Source organism: Cebus imitator, unplaced genomic scaffold (assembly GCF_001604975.1).
Source record: "Cebus imitator isolate Cc_AM_T3 unplaced genomic scaffold, Cebus_imitator-1.0 Scaffold121, whole genome shotgun sequence".
Taxonomy (NCBI): Eukaryota; Metazoa; Chordata; class Mammalia; order Primates; family Cebidae; genus Cebus; species Cebus imitator.
Window position 1 is genome coordinate 4,975,577 of NW_016107436.1, and position 15,729 is coordinate 4,991,305.

General features: G+C 40.7%; 1 protein-coding gene across 5 annotated transcripts in view; it reads left to right on the forward strand.

The window, feature by feature from the left end:
- The window catches only part of TADA2A (transcriptional adaptor 2A), a 69,168-nt gene that overhangs the window by 20,818 nt on the left and 32,621 nt on the right, over positions 1-15,729 (forward strand). For 4 of the 5 annotated variants that reach the window (XM_017539880.2, XM_037742501.1, XM_037742500.1 and 1 more), the window contains 4 exons: positions 3,886-3,977; positions 6,302-6,459; positions 8,318-8,406; positions 11,367-11,439. In XM_017539880.2, coding sequence (XP_017395369.1) covers positions 3,886-3,977; positions 6,302-6,459; positions 8,318-8,406; positions 11,367-11,439 — 412 coding nt within the window. The remainder of the gene's footprint in view (positions 1-3,885; positions 3,978-6,301; positions 6,460-8,317; positions 8,407-11,366; positions 11,440-15,729) is intronic. The other variant, XM_017539881.2, reaches the window with a different exon arrangement.

Here is a 15,729-nt window from a genome sequence, read left to right on the forward strand (position 1 = left end):
AGAGACGGGGTTTCACCATGTTGACCAGGATGGTCTCGATCTCTTGACCTCGTGATCCACCCGCCTCGGCCTCCCAAAGTGCTGGGATTACAGGCTTGAGCCACTGCGCCCGGCCTATTTTCTTAAATATATAGAAAAATAGAGATGGAGTTTTCCGATGTTGTCCAGGCTGGTCTGAAACTCCTGGACTCAAGAGATCTGTCCACCTTAGCCTCCCAAAGTGCTAGATTACAGGTGTGAGCCATCATGCCCAGCCAGTTTTAGGTTTACTGAGGTTGCAAACGTAGTACAGAGAGTTCCCATATGCCCTTCATCCTGCTTCCCCAAATGTTAACACCTTACATTATAGTACATTTGTCAAAATTAAGAAATGAACATTGGCTGGGTGTGGTAGCTCTTTCCTGTAATTCACTTTGAGAGGGTGTGGTAGGAGAATCGTTTGAGTCCGGGAGTTTGAGACCAGCCTGGGCAATCTAGCGAGACCCCATTGCTACAGAAAAATTTAAAAATTAGGTAGGTGTGGTTGCACATGCTTGTATTCTTAGCTACGTGGGTTGGGGAGGCAGGAGGATTGCTTGAGTTCAGGAGTTTGAGGTTACAGTCAGCCATGTTCACACCAGTGCACTCCAGCCTGGTTGACACAGCAAGACTGTATCTCAAAAAAAGGAAGAAAGAAATGAACATTGCTTTAATACTAGTAACTATAGATTTTACTCAGATTTCTCTGGATTTTCCCCAAATGTCCTTTTCTGTTCCAATATCCAATTGGGGATCCCACATTGCATTTAGTCATAATGTTTTCTCCAATCTGTGACAGTTTCTTAGGCTTTCCTCGTTTGTGACCTTGACAGGTTGAAATGTATTTTGTACAGTGTCTCTCAATTTTATCTTCGTAGGTTTGATATTTTATCATGATTAGATTTGGATTATAGGTGTTTAGGTGGAAGAACAGAGTCGAAGTGCCTTCTCATTTTATTGTATCAGATTAACACTGGTGATGTTAAAAAATGAGCAGCCACACACAAGAGATGCATGATGCAGGGTGTGTGTGGAAGGGGGCACGGAGCTTTCCTGTCCTCTCTGGGTACACCCTCCAGGTGTTCAGCAATCCGGAAGCTTCTCTCTATCATTTCTTATTATTTGTTTGATTTTTAAAAACTGGATTGTTTGTCTTACAGATGTTAGTACACTCTGGATTTTGTTGATTAATGTGTTCCTCTGTCTTCTTTGTTTCCTATAAATTAGTAGTTACATTTAATGACTACTTCAGGTTCTTTTAGGATCATTGTTGGATCTGCTCGTTCACCAAGGATTGCAAAACATTAATCTTTTAATTCTATCACCCATTTTAATTTATGAGTTAGAAATTTCTCATTGTTATGTGGTCCCTCTGAATAAAGTTTGTACAGGAAAGGAAAGATAAATGGTGATTACTTCCCATTATTTACTGTGTTTGAAAATATGCATTGGCTCCTTAGCATCCTCTACATATTTAAAATATTTGGTGTGTTTCAATCCTTTGTGATTATTATCCTTATTGATGCTCAAAATACTCCATTTTTAGGTAACAGGAGCCTCTGTAAGTTGACTTCTGAATCTTTTTGATACGACCTTTATAGTCTTTAAGAGCTTCTTTGCCGCTGGGCGCGGTGGGTCATGCCCGTAATTCCAGCACTTTGGGGGGCTGAGGGTGGATCACCTGAGGTCAGGAGTTTGAGACCAGCCTGACCAACATGGAGAAACCCTGTCTCTACTAAAAATACAAAATTAGCTGGGCGTGGTGGCACATTCCTGCAATTCCAGCTACATGAGAGGCTGAGGCAGGAGAAATACTTTAACCTGGGAGGCGGAGGTTGCAGCCCCATTGCTCTCCAGGCTGGGCAGCAAAAGCGAAACTTTGTCTCAAAAAAAAGAAGAGCTTTGCTTTTCCAGTATGACAGAATGTTCTAGTCTGGTCTTATACATTTCCTGACCCATTAGCTTTTTCTTTAAGGAGTCCTGGTTCCTTTTAGTTGGAATAGTATTTAAAGACTACAAACTGGGTAGTAGAAGTGCCCATTCCTACTGGGTTGGTCATTTTTTTAGACTTTTTCAATGAACAGTGTTAGGAAATTATGAGTGAGTTCATAATAAAAGTTTAAATTTAAATATAAGACTACAAGGGTTTTCTTTGTTTTTTGTTTTTTCTGAGACAGAGTTTCTTGCCCAGGCTGGAGTGCAGTGGTACAGTCTCAATTCACTGCAGACTCTACCTCCTGGATTCAAGAGATCCCCCCGCCTCAGCCTGCCAAGTAGCTGGAACCACTGGTGTACACCACCATGCCCAGCTAATTTTTGTAGTTTATGTAGAGACGGGGTTTTGCCATGTTGCCCGGGCTGGTCTTGAACTCCTGAGCTCAAGCAGTCCACCCACCCAGATCTCCCAAAGTGCTGGGACCACAGGTATGGGCCAGCACTCCCAGCTAATTTTTGTAGTTTTTGTAGAGATGGGGGTTTTGCTATGTTGCCCAGGCTGGCCTCAAACCTCTGAGCTCAAAAAATCCACCCATCTAGGGCTCCCAACATGCTGTGATTACAGGTATGAGCCACCATGCCTGGCCAACTACAAGGTTTTTGTATAACCTCACAGATTTTACCGCTAGATTTTTTTTTTTTCTCCAAGCCAAAAATTACACTTGAGTAACACTAACCAACGTAATTATTTATTTGATTTACCTCATAACCTATACATATACAGTAATCTCAACTGCCAATACTAAAGAATGATTTAATATTTGGCAATTTCTTTTGTTTTTGAGGTATATCCTACTTAGAGATATTTAGTAAAATTACAGTGTTTCAGAATCACTTGAAATCGTTCCTTTCTGTGTGTTTATGCCTTCAAATTGATTTCCAAGTTTGTTACATTTTGCGTTTTATTCTTAAGATTTTGAAATTTATTTTTATTTTTTGGGACAGAGTCTCGCTTTGTCACCCATGCTGGAGGGCAGTGGTGCAATCTTGGCTCGCTGCAACCTCCGCCTTCTGGGGGTCAAGCAGTTCTCCTGCCTCAGCCTCTCGAGTAGCTGGGACTATAGGTGTGTGCCACCATACCTGGCTAATTTTTGTATTTTTAGTAGAAATGGGGTTTCACCATTTCTATGGGGTTGGCTAGCCTCTTCTTGAACTCCAGACCAATCAGAAAAGTTGGGCTTCTATCCCTCTTCTTTCTACCCTGTTCTCTTTCTTCTTCCCCATAGGTAACCTTAAACAAAAAACAACAAAAAAAGTGTGGTTTATTCTTCCATTTAAAAAAATACATACATATTTGTATTTTCCTCTTTCTTAGCTAAATGGGAACATACTAAAATATTTATCTCTACCTCTGTGTTAAGTTTAAAAATGTATATATATCTGCATGAATTGCATGGCATTTATAGGTGATATGGAAGCCCTTCTAGCTAATTGTGGAAATGAGTGGGAGAGGTAGACAACTAATAAGAATGTACTTTAGGTATCTCTCATCATTCAACTATAAACTAGTATTACAGTTGAGGTTCCTAGATTCCTTTTTTTGTTTTTATTTTTGAGATGGAGTCTCGCTGCGACGCCTAGGCTGAAGTGCAATGGTGCAATCTTAGCTCACTGCACCCTCTGTTTCCCGGATTCAAACGATCCTCCTGCCTCAGCCTCCTGAGTAACTGGGACTACATGCCCAACTAAGTTTTTTATTTTTAGTAGAGATGAGGTTTCACCGAATTGGCCAGACTGGTCTCGAACTCCTGACCTCAAGTGATTGCCCGCCTGGGCCTTCCAAAGTGCTGGGATTATAGGCATGAGACACCATGCCTGGCCCCTAGATTCCATTTTTATCTCTGTTCTTAAGTAAAACTTTTTTCTCCTTAGACCTCAGATTTTCCTGTCCTTGACCCCAGCTGGACTGCTCAAGAAGAAATGGCCCTTTTAGAAGCTGTGATGGACTGTGGCTTTGGAAATTGGTAAGAACTTCATGTTAAGAGTTGTCCTGCCCTAGTGGGCTCAGAAGAGAAGCTGTTGTTGAAGAGTAAAGGAAGGAGCCTCAGGAAGAGAAAATATATATTGCTTTCTTATCAACCCGTGATTTAGAGACAAGTTTGTCCCTTTTGGACATTATTTTTCCAATGCCAAAATGTGTCACAAGAATATGGGATGTTTAGTGGTCCATAACTGAACCACTTTCGATGTATCACCAATGGAAAGATTGATTATTCCTTTCTGAATAGTAGGGAAGTTTAGTTTCATTAGTTATTGCTCCCTTCTGATTTTATGCATTTTTGTTGGTTATAGATGCCCTAGTCATTTAAGTGAATTGGACTTTACCTAGATGGTCATACCTAAGATTCAAGTTTCACAGGCTTTCTGATAATGTTCTGTGTTTTTAGCTTTCCTGCCTTAGTCCAAGACTGGCTGAATTGAACATCACTCATTGCTGTTGCCCTAGGGGGCAGCACCACTTAATAATAATACCAGCACTTTAATTTTTACCTTTGGGAACGCTTTCATATGGATGATTTTATTTTATGAACTAGATAGCGGAGGCATTATTGAATATATTTTGTTCACATATTGTCTGAAGCCTAGGGGGTTGAAATGATTTCTCATAATTGCATAGCTTATTATTGAAGGACTCTTAATTAGGTCCTCCCTGTCCTGACTTGGTAGTGTATATAATCTTTCTTGGTGTTCATTAGAATAAACTCTGCTGCCTCCCTGAAGTCCAAGGACCTGAAAAAGGAGACCTGAATTTATTTCACATTTTGCTTATATTCATTCATTCATTCTTTATTAAGCATCATAAAATATTGTGTACAATGAGGAATACCAAAGGAGGTAGAAAAGTAATCACTTGTGAGGAGCTTGCTAGTCATCTTTAGCCTAGTTTTTAAAGTTTTGCTTACCATCATCTCTAAAATAGGCTAATCTTCTCTGTCTGTTCTCCTCTCTTAACAAAGAACACAAAAAAGATACAGCTTCTCTACTCTACTCACTGTGGATAAGGCACTAAATTTGGCAGTGAGTGGGCTAGAGCCAAGAATTATGAGATGCATCCTGCCTTCAGGAAGCTTTTAGTTTAGCAGGGGGACTCAAAATATCTGTACAAGTGATTGAAGTACACAAAACAGAATACAGTGAGTGATGCCTTAGGGGAGGACAAGTGAAGCGCTGTGGAAAAAAGACCTTGAGGAGAGGACTTCCACCTCCACCTCTCCATTACCTTGGCTCAAGTCAGGGCTCTTTTTTTTTTCCCCAAATTGAGACAGTCTCACTTTATCACCCAGGCTGAAATGCAGTGGTGCAATCACAGCTCACTGTAACCCTGAACTCCTGGGCTCAAGGGATTTTCTCTCCTTAGACTCCCAAGAAGTTGGAACAATAGGTGTGTGCCACCATACTCAGCTAATTTTAAATTTTTATTATTATTTAAAGACAGGATCTTGCTCTGTCGCTCAGGCTGGAGTACAGGACATGATCTCAACTCACTGCGTCTTCAACCTTCTGGGCTCAAGTGACGCTCCCCATTCAGGCTTCCGAGTAGCTGGGACTACACATGTGCAACCATCCCCAGCTAATTTTTGTATTTTTTGTTGAGATAAGATTTTACCACGTTGCCCAGGCTGGTCTTGAACTCCTGGGTTCAACTCATCTTCTCATCTTGGCCTCCCAAAGTGCTGAAACAGGTGTGCACCACCGTGCCTGGCCAGATTCTTAAGCAAGTTTATTAATTCTCTTGGACCTAATTTTTTCTTCTTTGAAATTGAGTTAATAACAATACCCATACCACAAATTTAATACGCGGTTTAACTTAAATGCTGTTGTGAATATTTCTAACTCAGTGTCTGGCATCTCACAGCACTAGTAAAGAAATGTTTACCTGAGTGTTTTGTAAACCATAAGATATTATGCAAAATAAAATTATATTTCTGTATATTTTGAACGTTCTGAAGTCACTACTTATTATTTCTAGCAATTATTTCTCTAGGGCCTAGCTCACAGGAGAATTTACAGATTTTCCCGTCATCATCTTTAAATGGAAAGGAAAGGACTTCTTAGTCATTATTTCTGTGTCTCAGACTAGCAAGATTTGGAACATCAGATTACACCAATCTAGGCTTATGTTTGTCTTATTGTTCTGCTGATACCTTCATGATACCAGTTTAGAAATAGCAGAGTGCAGTCATTATATGGATATGACTTAAAATATTGAAAGAGCAAATGATGCTTTTACTATTATGTATAAATTAGAGTACTACTTTCTTCTTTCTTTTTCCTGACAATCCTCTAGGCAGGATGTAGCCAATCAAATGTGCACCAAGACCAAGGAGGAGTGTGAGAAGCACTATATGAAGCATTTCATCAATAACCCTCTGTTTGCGTCTACCCTGCTGAACCTGAAACAAGCAGAGGAAGCAAAAACTGCTGACACAGCCATTCCATTTCACTGTAAGTGCCTCCCTATCTTGATAAGAGACACTTCGCTCATCCTTGGGCCTTGTTTCAGTAGCAGATAAACAGTGATTTGATGAGTTGGACAATTAATAATATCATGGAAGATAGGAGGACTTTGTATTTAAGAGTCACGATTGGCCTGGCGCAGTGGCACATGCCTGTAATCCCAGCACTTTGGGAGGCCAAGGCAGGCTGATCACTTGAGGTCAGGAGTTCAAGACCTGCCTGGCCAACATGGCAAAACTCTGTCTCTACTAAAAGTCTAAAAGTTAGCTGGGCATGGTAGCACACAACTGTAGTCCTAGCTATTCAAGAGGCTGAGGCAGGAGAATCACTTGAACTAGGAAGGCAGAGGTTGCAGTGAGCCAAGATCACGCCACTGCACTTCAGCCTGGGTGACAGAGTGAAACTCCATCTCAAAAAAAAGAATCAGGATCATAATGTGGCAAGGAAGGAACATATTCTAAGGGTCAAGAGTTCTATATAGGACATCAAGGTGCTTGAAGCCAATGTGTAGTTCCACGTACCGTGAGTCCTTTGAACATATCAGTTAATGTCATTGCTTTCTTTTGTAAAATAAGATGTCAAAAAGGGAATATTGTTTCTATGCTGTTCTGAGTACAAGTTTTTTTTTTTTTTTTTTTTTTTTTTTTTTTTTTTACTTTTTAGTTTTTTTTTTTTTTCAGTATTTGACTCATTATTATTAATTGCCCCAGTGTTGCTCCCAAGAAGCAATTTGTTATCTTTGTTCACTTGGTTGTGGCAGTGATAGCGAACTTTTTAATCTCATGTGCTTCTGGGACCAGTGGGTCTCTTAATAAAGTATAACCAAAAACACGATGAATTATAAATGACCATCTTTCCTGAATGACTCCGAGGGCACAAGTAATGAAATAAGAATGGTTCCCCTTCCCTTTCTCTTTCCTCATACCCTCTAGAAACAGTTTTATAGTTGACTAACTTAAAGGCTGGTGATACCTCCCTTTTTTTTTTTTTGAGAGGTTGCAGTGAGTACACTCTATACTCACTGCAACCTCCACCTCCTGGGTTCAAGCAATTGTGCCTCAGCCTCCTGAATAGCTGGTACCACAGGTGCGTGCTATCACAGCTGGCTAATTTTTTGTGTTTTTAGTAGAGATGGGGTTTTGCCATGTTAACTAGGCTGGTCTCAAACTCCTGACCTCAGGTGATCTGCCTGCCCACCTCAGCCTCCCTAAGTGCTGGGATTACACATGTGAGCCACTCCCAGCTGATACCACCTATTTGGATAGCACTTTGATGTTAGCATTTTGTTCTCAAATCCATTAGACCATTTATTTCCCAACGGCAACCCAGTGAGCTGGGCAAAGCAAGTGCTTTTGTTTTACACACTAGGAAGCCAATTCAGAAAGGTTAGTTTGTGCAGGGTCATGGGACTAGTGTGTGTTACAGCTGGGACTTAATTCAAGCTAACTTCCAATTCCAGTGTTTGGTTTTTTTATCCCCTTTGGGTTTTTTTTTTTCTTTTTGCCTCTCAGTTGGATGAGTTTTGTAAATTGAGATTAGTCCTAAGGGGGAAGGGAGCTGAAGTTAACAGTAAATATTTAGGTTCTGTAATATTAAAAGAAAAAAGTCATGGTTTCCTTTCATTTTAGGAAAACAAAAATCGGAAGAAATTTCTCTATATTTACTTAAAGGATTACTTGAGTTAGTTTTTCTTTTTAAAAAATCTATTCCCATAATACTTAATCTTTTTCACTTTTCCTTTTAGAAAAACCATTTTAAGTTTTACTTATTATTGGACTATTTTTATGTCATTGTTTTCATGCCAATATTGTATTAATTAACTCAGAAAACTTCTAAATTCTTCCAGCTACAGATGACCCTCCCCGACCTACCTTTGACTCCTTGCTTTCTCGGGACATGGCCGGGTACATGCCAGCTCGAGCAGATTTCATTGAGGTAGGAGAAACGTGTTTTTAGCACAAAGTAGGAAAAACTTGTTTTTATTTCTCTTGAGCCTTCTGTCTCACCATAGATACCATACAACTAAAAGGAGATTTTTTTTCAAAGTACTATAATTTATAGAGCCTTTAGACAGCCACATTTTTTTATGTGAGTGCCTTTTCTCATTTGAAACATTTTCACATATGGAACAGTAAAAGTTCTTTAAACAAAAAACCTGTTTCTGGGCCGGCCATGGTGGCTCATGCCTGTAATTCCAGCACTTTGGGAGGCCAAGGAGGGCAGATCACGAGATCAAGAGATCGAGACTATCCTGGCCAACATGGTGAAACCTGTCTCTACTAAAAATACAAGAATTTGCTAGACGTGGTAGTGCATGCCTGTAGTCCTAACTACTTGGGAGGCTGAGGCAGGAGAATCACTTGAACGCAGGAGGTGGAGGTTGCAGTAAGCCGAGATTGCAGCCGCTGCAATCCAGCCAGGTGACAGAGTGAGACTCCATCTCAAAACAACACAAAATTTTAAAAACCCTGTTTCTGGCTGGGCACAGCACAGTGGCTCACACCTGTAATCCCAACACTTTGGGAGCTGAGAATGGAGGATTGCTTGAGTCCAGGGGTTTGAGACCAGCGTGGGCAACATAGTAAGACCCTGTCTCTACAAATAAAAAATTAGCTTGGCATGGTGGTACATGCCTGTAGTCTCAACAACTTGGGAGGCTGAGATGGGAGGATCACTTGAGCCTGGGAGGTTGAGCCTACAGTGAGTGGTGATCATTCCACTAAACTGTACCCTAGACAACAGAGCAAGACCCTGTCTCCAAAAAAACAAACAAACAAAAAACCCCAAGAAAAGCCATTTCTTAAGTTGCATCAGTGCTGGCTTCCACTTTCTTAGGTATGAAATTTCTGTAGTCTGGTTCTTGTACACCTACGGGCTTTCAAGATTGTACTGTATCAGGGATTGGCAGACTTTTTTTATTAAAGGCCAGATAGTAAATATTCTAGGTTTTGTATGCTATAAAGTTTCTGTTGTAACTACACTTTGTCGTCATTGTGCTAAAGCAGCATGGGATAATACAAGAAAAATGAGTATGCCTGTGTTCCAGTAAAACTTTGTGTACAAAAACAGGCAGTAGACTGGATAGTAGTTTACTGACTCCTGTCGTATATCCACAGGTATATAAAGAATGACGAATGTGTATAAAAAGTGTATGTTCCTTGCTCAGCCGTGAAATTAAAAGTCATGTGAATGTAGCCACAAGTCTCTTGATTTATCATCTAATTCACATCTTGAAAGATAGCTTGGCCAAGTGCAGTGGCTTACACCTGTAAATCCCAGCACTTTGGGAGGCTGAGGCAGGTGGACTGCTTGAGCTCAAGAGTTTGATACCAGCTGGGCGCGGTGGCTCAAGCCTGTAATCCCATCACTTTGGGAGGCTGAGGTGGGTGGATCACGAGGTCAAGAGATCGAGACCATCCTGGTCAACATGGTGAAACCCCATCTCTACTAAAAATACAAAAAATTAGCTGGGCATGGTGGTGCGTGCCTGTTATCCCAGCTACTCAGGAGGCTGAGGCAGGAGAATTGCCTGAACCCAGGAGGCGGAGGTTGCAGTGAGCCGAGATCGCGCCATTGCACTCCAGACTGGGTAACATGAGTGAAACTCCGTCTCAAAAAAAAAAAAAAAAAAAAAAAAAAAGAGTTTGATACCAGCCTGGGCAACATAGCAAAAGTCCGTTTCTACAAAAAAAAAAACCCAAAACCAAAAATTACCTGGGTATGGTGGCACATGCCTGTAGGCCCAACTGCTTAAGAGGCTAAGGCAAGAGGATCACTTGAGCATGGGGGTTTGAGGCTGCAGTGAGCCAAGATCACCCCACGGCACTCCAGCCTGAGTGACAGAGTGAGACCCTGTCTCCAAAAAAAAAAAAAAAGGTAGTCCAAGATCTTGAAGATAACTTGAAAGTTTAGCAAACTACAGGCAGTTTTGCTCGTGACACCCAGGTCAGCATTTTGTTCATGGTCAGTAATACTGTAAGAACTGCCCTGTAGACTCTATACTCATGCATTATACTCATTGAATAGAATATGAACAAATCTACCCATTGAACAAATCTACCCATTGAACTGTATAAGTGGTATTACTGAATAAACAGACCCCTCAAAAGATAAAAGGTAGATTATTAAATACCGTTTTCTTACCTAAATATTTAAAAGTCTAATCAAGTTAAATATTCTGAGAAATGAACTGACTTTATTTCTTTCAGCGATAGGATCTTGCTCTATTTTCTAGGCAGTCTTGAACTCCTGATCTTGAGTGATCTTTCCACCTATACCTCCTGAGTAGCTGGGATTACAGGTGCATGCCACTGTGCCTGGCTCAGACTAATTTTAGTTTTTAGAGCAATATGTTTAGCTTTACTCCTAAACTCATAACTATTCCAATTTTCTCTTGTCACTACTGCTTATAAGCCTCTTAGACTTCCTATTACCTGTGTCAGTATTGTGGCCTTTTACCCTATTTAGTTTTTTTTTTTTTTTTTTTTTTTGGTGATTTTTTTTCTCTCTGTCACCAGGCTGGAGTGAAGTGGCGCTATTTTGGTTCACTGCAACCTCCGCCTCCCAGGTTCAAGGGCTTATCCTGCCTTTGCCTCCTGAGTAGCTGGGATTACAGGTGTGTGTGCCAATATGACCGACTAATTTTTGTAGTTTTAGTACAGTTGGGGTTTTACCATGTTGGTCAGGCTGGTCTCAAACTCCTGACCTTGCGATCTTTCTTCATCCTCCCAAAGTGCTGGGATTACAGGCATGAGCCACTGTGCCTGGCCTATTTAGTCTTTTTTAACAAGTGTTTGCTGATGTATTTTCTGTTTACTTCTAAAGCATGTCTACTATAAAGACATTAATCAAAGCTGATGGGTTTGGGGTGGGGATTTTTTTGTTCCTCCAAACAGGAATTTGACAATTATGCAGAATGGGACTTGAGAGACATTGATTTTGTTGAAGATGACTCGGACATTTTACATGGTAACAGTTTACTTTGTCAAATGCTTATTGAGCACCAACTATGTGATGACACTGTCTTGGGTACTAGGAGTTGAAGGATGAATAAAACATATCCCCTGCCCTTACAGAATTAAAAATCTAGTGGTTAAGTTGCTGAACTTACTCTGTTGTTCGATTTTGACAACAGTGAATAAAATTTATAATGAGGATAAAAATATTGAGCATATAATAGTAGTTGGAAATACCCATTGGACTTTGTGATCGTTCTTTTATCCAAGTCTAGACTAAGGTAATTGTCTACACTAAGGTAATTGGGTAAATGGCCCTCACTTGCCTTCTTAGAAGGAGGGGAGGCCGGGCGCGGTCTCTACTAAAAATACAAAAATTAGCTGGGCATGGTGGCTCACACCTGTAGTCCCCACTACTCGGGAGGCTAAGGCAGGAGAATTGCTTGAACCCAAACCCAGGAGGCGGAGGTTGCCGTGAGCCGAGATCGCGCCATTGCACTCCAGCCTGGGTAACAAGAGCGAAATTCCGTCTCAAAAAAAAAAAAAAAAAGGAGGGGAATCAGTTTGAATTCTTGGGACTTCAGTAGCAACTGCTAATATTAAATGTGCACTATATTTTATTACCCCAAATTTCCCATAGCAAGGAAAAGAATGGAAATTTCTCAAGATCTTGTTTTTAGGCCCAAATGGGGGATTTCTTGTTTCTCAGGACTGTTGAATTTTCAACACTGCTGAATTCTTTTTTTTTTTTTTTTCTTTTTGAGACAGTCTCGCTCTGTCATCCAGGCTGGAGTGCAGTGGTACAATCTCGGCTCACTGCAACCTCCGCCTCCCAGGTTCAAGAGATTCTCGCGCCTCAGCTTCCCTAGTAGCTGGGATTACAGGTTTCTGCTGCCATACCCAACTAATTTTTGTATTTTTATTAGAGATGGGGTTTTGCCATGTTGGCCAGGCTGGTCTCAAACTCCTAACCTCAAGTGATCTGCTCGCCTTGGCTTCCCAAAGTGCTGGGATTACAGGCGTGAGCCACCATGCCTGCCCCAATGTGCTGAATTCTAATCTTTGATTAGCCCTCTAAGGGTTTGTGTTAACTCTTTTCCTAAAACTTAAGTGGTGAATGCCACGGGACTGTTAAGAGTAGATGATTAGACTTTGAGTCTCTTTTTTCCATCTTTCCATTTTCAGTGAACTACATACCAATATATACTAATACTACATAATAATCCCCAATCCTTTTTTTTTATTTTAGTTGAGAATTGAATATGATGCAGATCAGTAATGCTCTATTGGAATCTATATTTCCCCAACAACATCATTATTTCTGTTAAATTTACATCCCAGGCAGGACATAAAGTAGAACGCTTGTTAAATTAGAAATCAGGTTGTCATGTTGCATGAACTGGTACACTGTCCCTAAAAGGGGAACTTGATTCTTTTCTCTCCATAGAAGAGCTACCTGGATATTTGTTTTACCAGATATAAGATAAAGAAGTAGTCCTCATAAAAAAATTTTACCTTAAGAAATTTTTCTCTACACATTTCTTGAGCAATGCTTTTTTCTTTCTGCAAAATTTTATTCCTCCTCTTCTCCCACACAGCTTTAAAGAAAGTCAGAGTGATGCAGATTGAACTAAAAGAGGAAAGCTTGAAAGCAAACTACTTTAGCATTCACTAAATCCATTGTATTTGTTCAGTCTTCCATGTCAGTCTCTTCTTTTCAATCCCAGTGACTCATGTTGTCTTTTCTCGCCTCTTGTGGTGTTTCCTTTGAAGGTAGTATGCATACTGCCATTCAGTATTTCTCCTCATACGCACCAGCTTTAATTAAAATGGTACTGTTTTCTGGCTTGTATCTTTCTTATAGAAAGCCAGACTACTCTATGCAAAAGGGGCAGCTTCATAAATATCATTCTTTCAGATACTGTTCAAAAATACTAAATTTTTGGCTGGGAATGGTGGCTCACACCTGTAATCCCAGCACTTTGGGAGGCCGAGGCTGGATGATCTGTTGAAGCTGGGAGTTCATGCATGACCAGTCTGGTTAACACAGTGAGATCCTGTCTCTAAAAAAAAAAAAGCCCTTAAAACAAATTTTATTACTGTTTTTCTTCCTCCTCCTCCCTGGTTTTTATTTTTACTTATACATTTATTTTTTACAAATTTTTAAAGTCAACATCTATAATGTTAATAATGGCTGAATCACTTCTCTAGAGCCTAATCCAGGTCTTCATTCATACTTCTCAACATTATTAAGAAAACTAGTGATGGTCGGTATTTAATTTTGTTCTTTGTGGGAGCAGGGCTTACAGTTCCTTCCAGTGCACTTGGGGTCCTTTTTGTAATTAAGTGGGGATTAAAAAAAAACAGAAGCAATTGATTGATTAGCAATTTATAGTTCAGTTAGCTTTTCAAACCCATAACATACTTAAGGTATTTGTATTCTCCCTGAAGTTTCTATAGCCCTGGAAATTATTGATTTTCATTTGAACTGGAACTGAAGCATTAATCTTTATACATAGTAGTTTTAACACAGCATAAATAACAATTCTTTCTCCCCTCCTCCATAGTAAACTATAAGATGTTTAGATGAGTGTTTTTATTTATTCTTTTTGAGACAGAGTCTCACTGTGTCACCCAGGCTGGAGCACAGTAGCATGATCTTGGCTCATTGCAACCTCTGCCTCCCGGGCTCAAGTGATTCTCATGCCTCAGCCTCTGGCATAGCTGGGATCACAGGCATGTGCCACCATGCCCAGCTAATTTTTATATTTTTAGTAGAGGTGGGTTTTGCTATGTTTGCAAGCCTGGTCTCAAACTCCTGGCCTCAACTGATTTGCCCACCTCGGCCTCCCAAAGTGCTAGGATTACAGGTATGAGCCACTGTGTCTGGCCCTAAATCATTGCTTTTAAAAAGATGATAACACTTTAGATTTGGGTATAGTGGCTCACACATGTAATCCTAACACTTTGGGAGGCCAAAGCAGGAGGATTTCTTGAGCCCAGGAGTTCAAGATCAGCCTAGACAACAAAATGAGACCCTCCCCCCGACCTCTAAACAATAAAAAAGATTATAACATTTTAAAGAAGCTCGTCAGCACTACAGATCAGAGGAATGACTTGCTCATGCCACAGAGAGGTACTTTGTTTACAGCTCTGAGTTCTTACAGTAGCCCCTGTGGCAGCATTACTATGTCCAGGGGCACATTGTCCCCGAGCTGTCTCTCCCAGAACACTCAGTAAAGTGTACTAGGAGCCCAAGGAAATTCAGGAAGAAATGAAAAAGAGCTTTATAAGCACACCTGGAACAGAGAGAGGGGCACAGATTTTGTGGAAATCAGGACACTGATTCAGCCTCAAGCTTGCTTCTGAGTCACTGCGTAATCGTGAGTAAGTCCTTGGAATCTTGCGTGCTATTTCTTTGCGCCCTCTGCCATTAAAGAAGAAGTGACACCAATTAGTCAGAGTGTAAATGTCTCTAATGAAAGATGGTACATAATTCAGATTGGTGTTATTACCATTCCATTATACCATTATGCTTTTAACATTACTGAGCATTAACAACATTCTTTTTTTTTTTTTTTTTTGAGACGGAGTTTCGCTCTTGTTACCCAGGCTGGAGTGCAATGGCGCGATCTCGGCTCACCGCAACCTCCGCCTCCTGGGTTCAGGCAATTCTCCTGCCTCAGCCTCCTGAGTAGCTGGGATTACAGGCACGCGCCACCATGCCCAGCTAATTTTTTGTAGATTTAGTAGAGACGGGGTTTCACCATGTTGACCAGGATGGTCTCGATCTCTTGACCTCGTGATCCACCCACCTCGGCCTCCCAGAGTGCTGGGATTACAGGCGTGAGCCACCGCGCCCGGCAACAACATTCTTTTTATGGTCCCTCCTTTGGAACTACTGGAAGGTTGCAGACTGTAGCTGGGTTTTATATTTAAAACCTATCCAGAATATCAGCTGATAACACCAAGACCTTTTCTTCACCCACACAAAGATTTTTGCCTTGAATCATGGAATTTGTTTAATAAATTTGGTTTGCATGGTTCATTAGAGAGTCCTGGGACGTAATGGAGGGATAATTAATTGCATTGCAACCATACCAGAAGGCTTTCAGAATGTATTTCAGATGGATACTGCACAGTGAAGCAGTGTCCATCGGAAAAAGGAAGTTCCATGATCCCTAACTGGTGTTTACTCATATTTTATTGAAATAAGCAGAAATTTTTGGTTCAGAAAGAGATACAGAAGACTTCCATCTTAGAACTCTCGTTTTGTGTATGTTGTGAGATCTCAATGCACAAG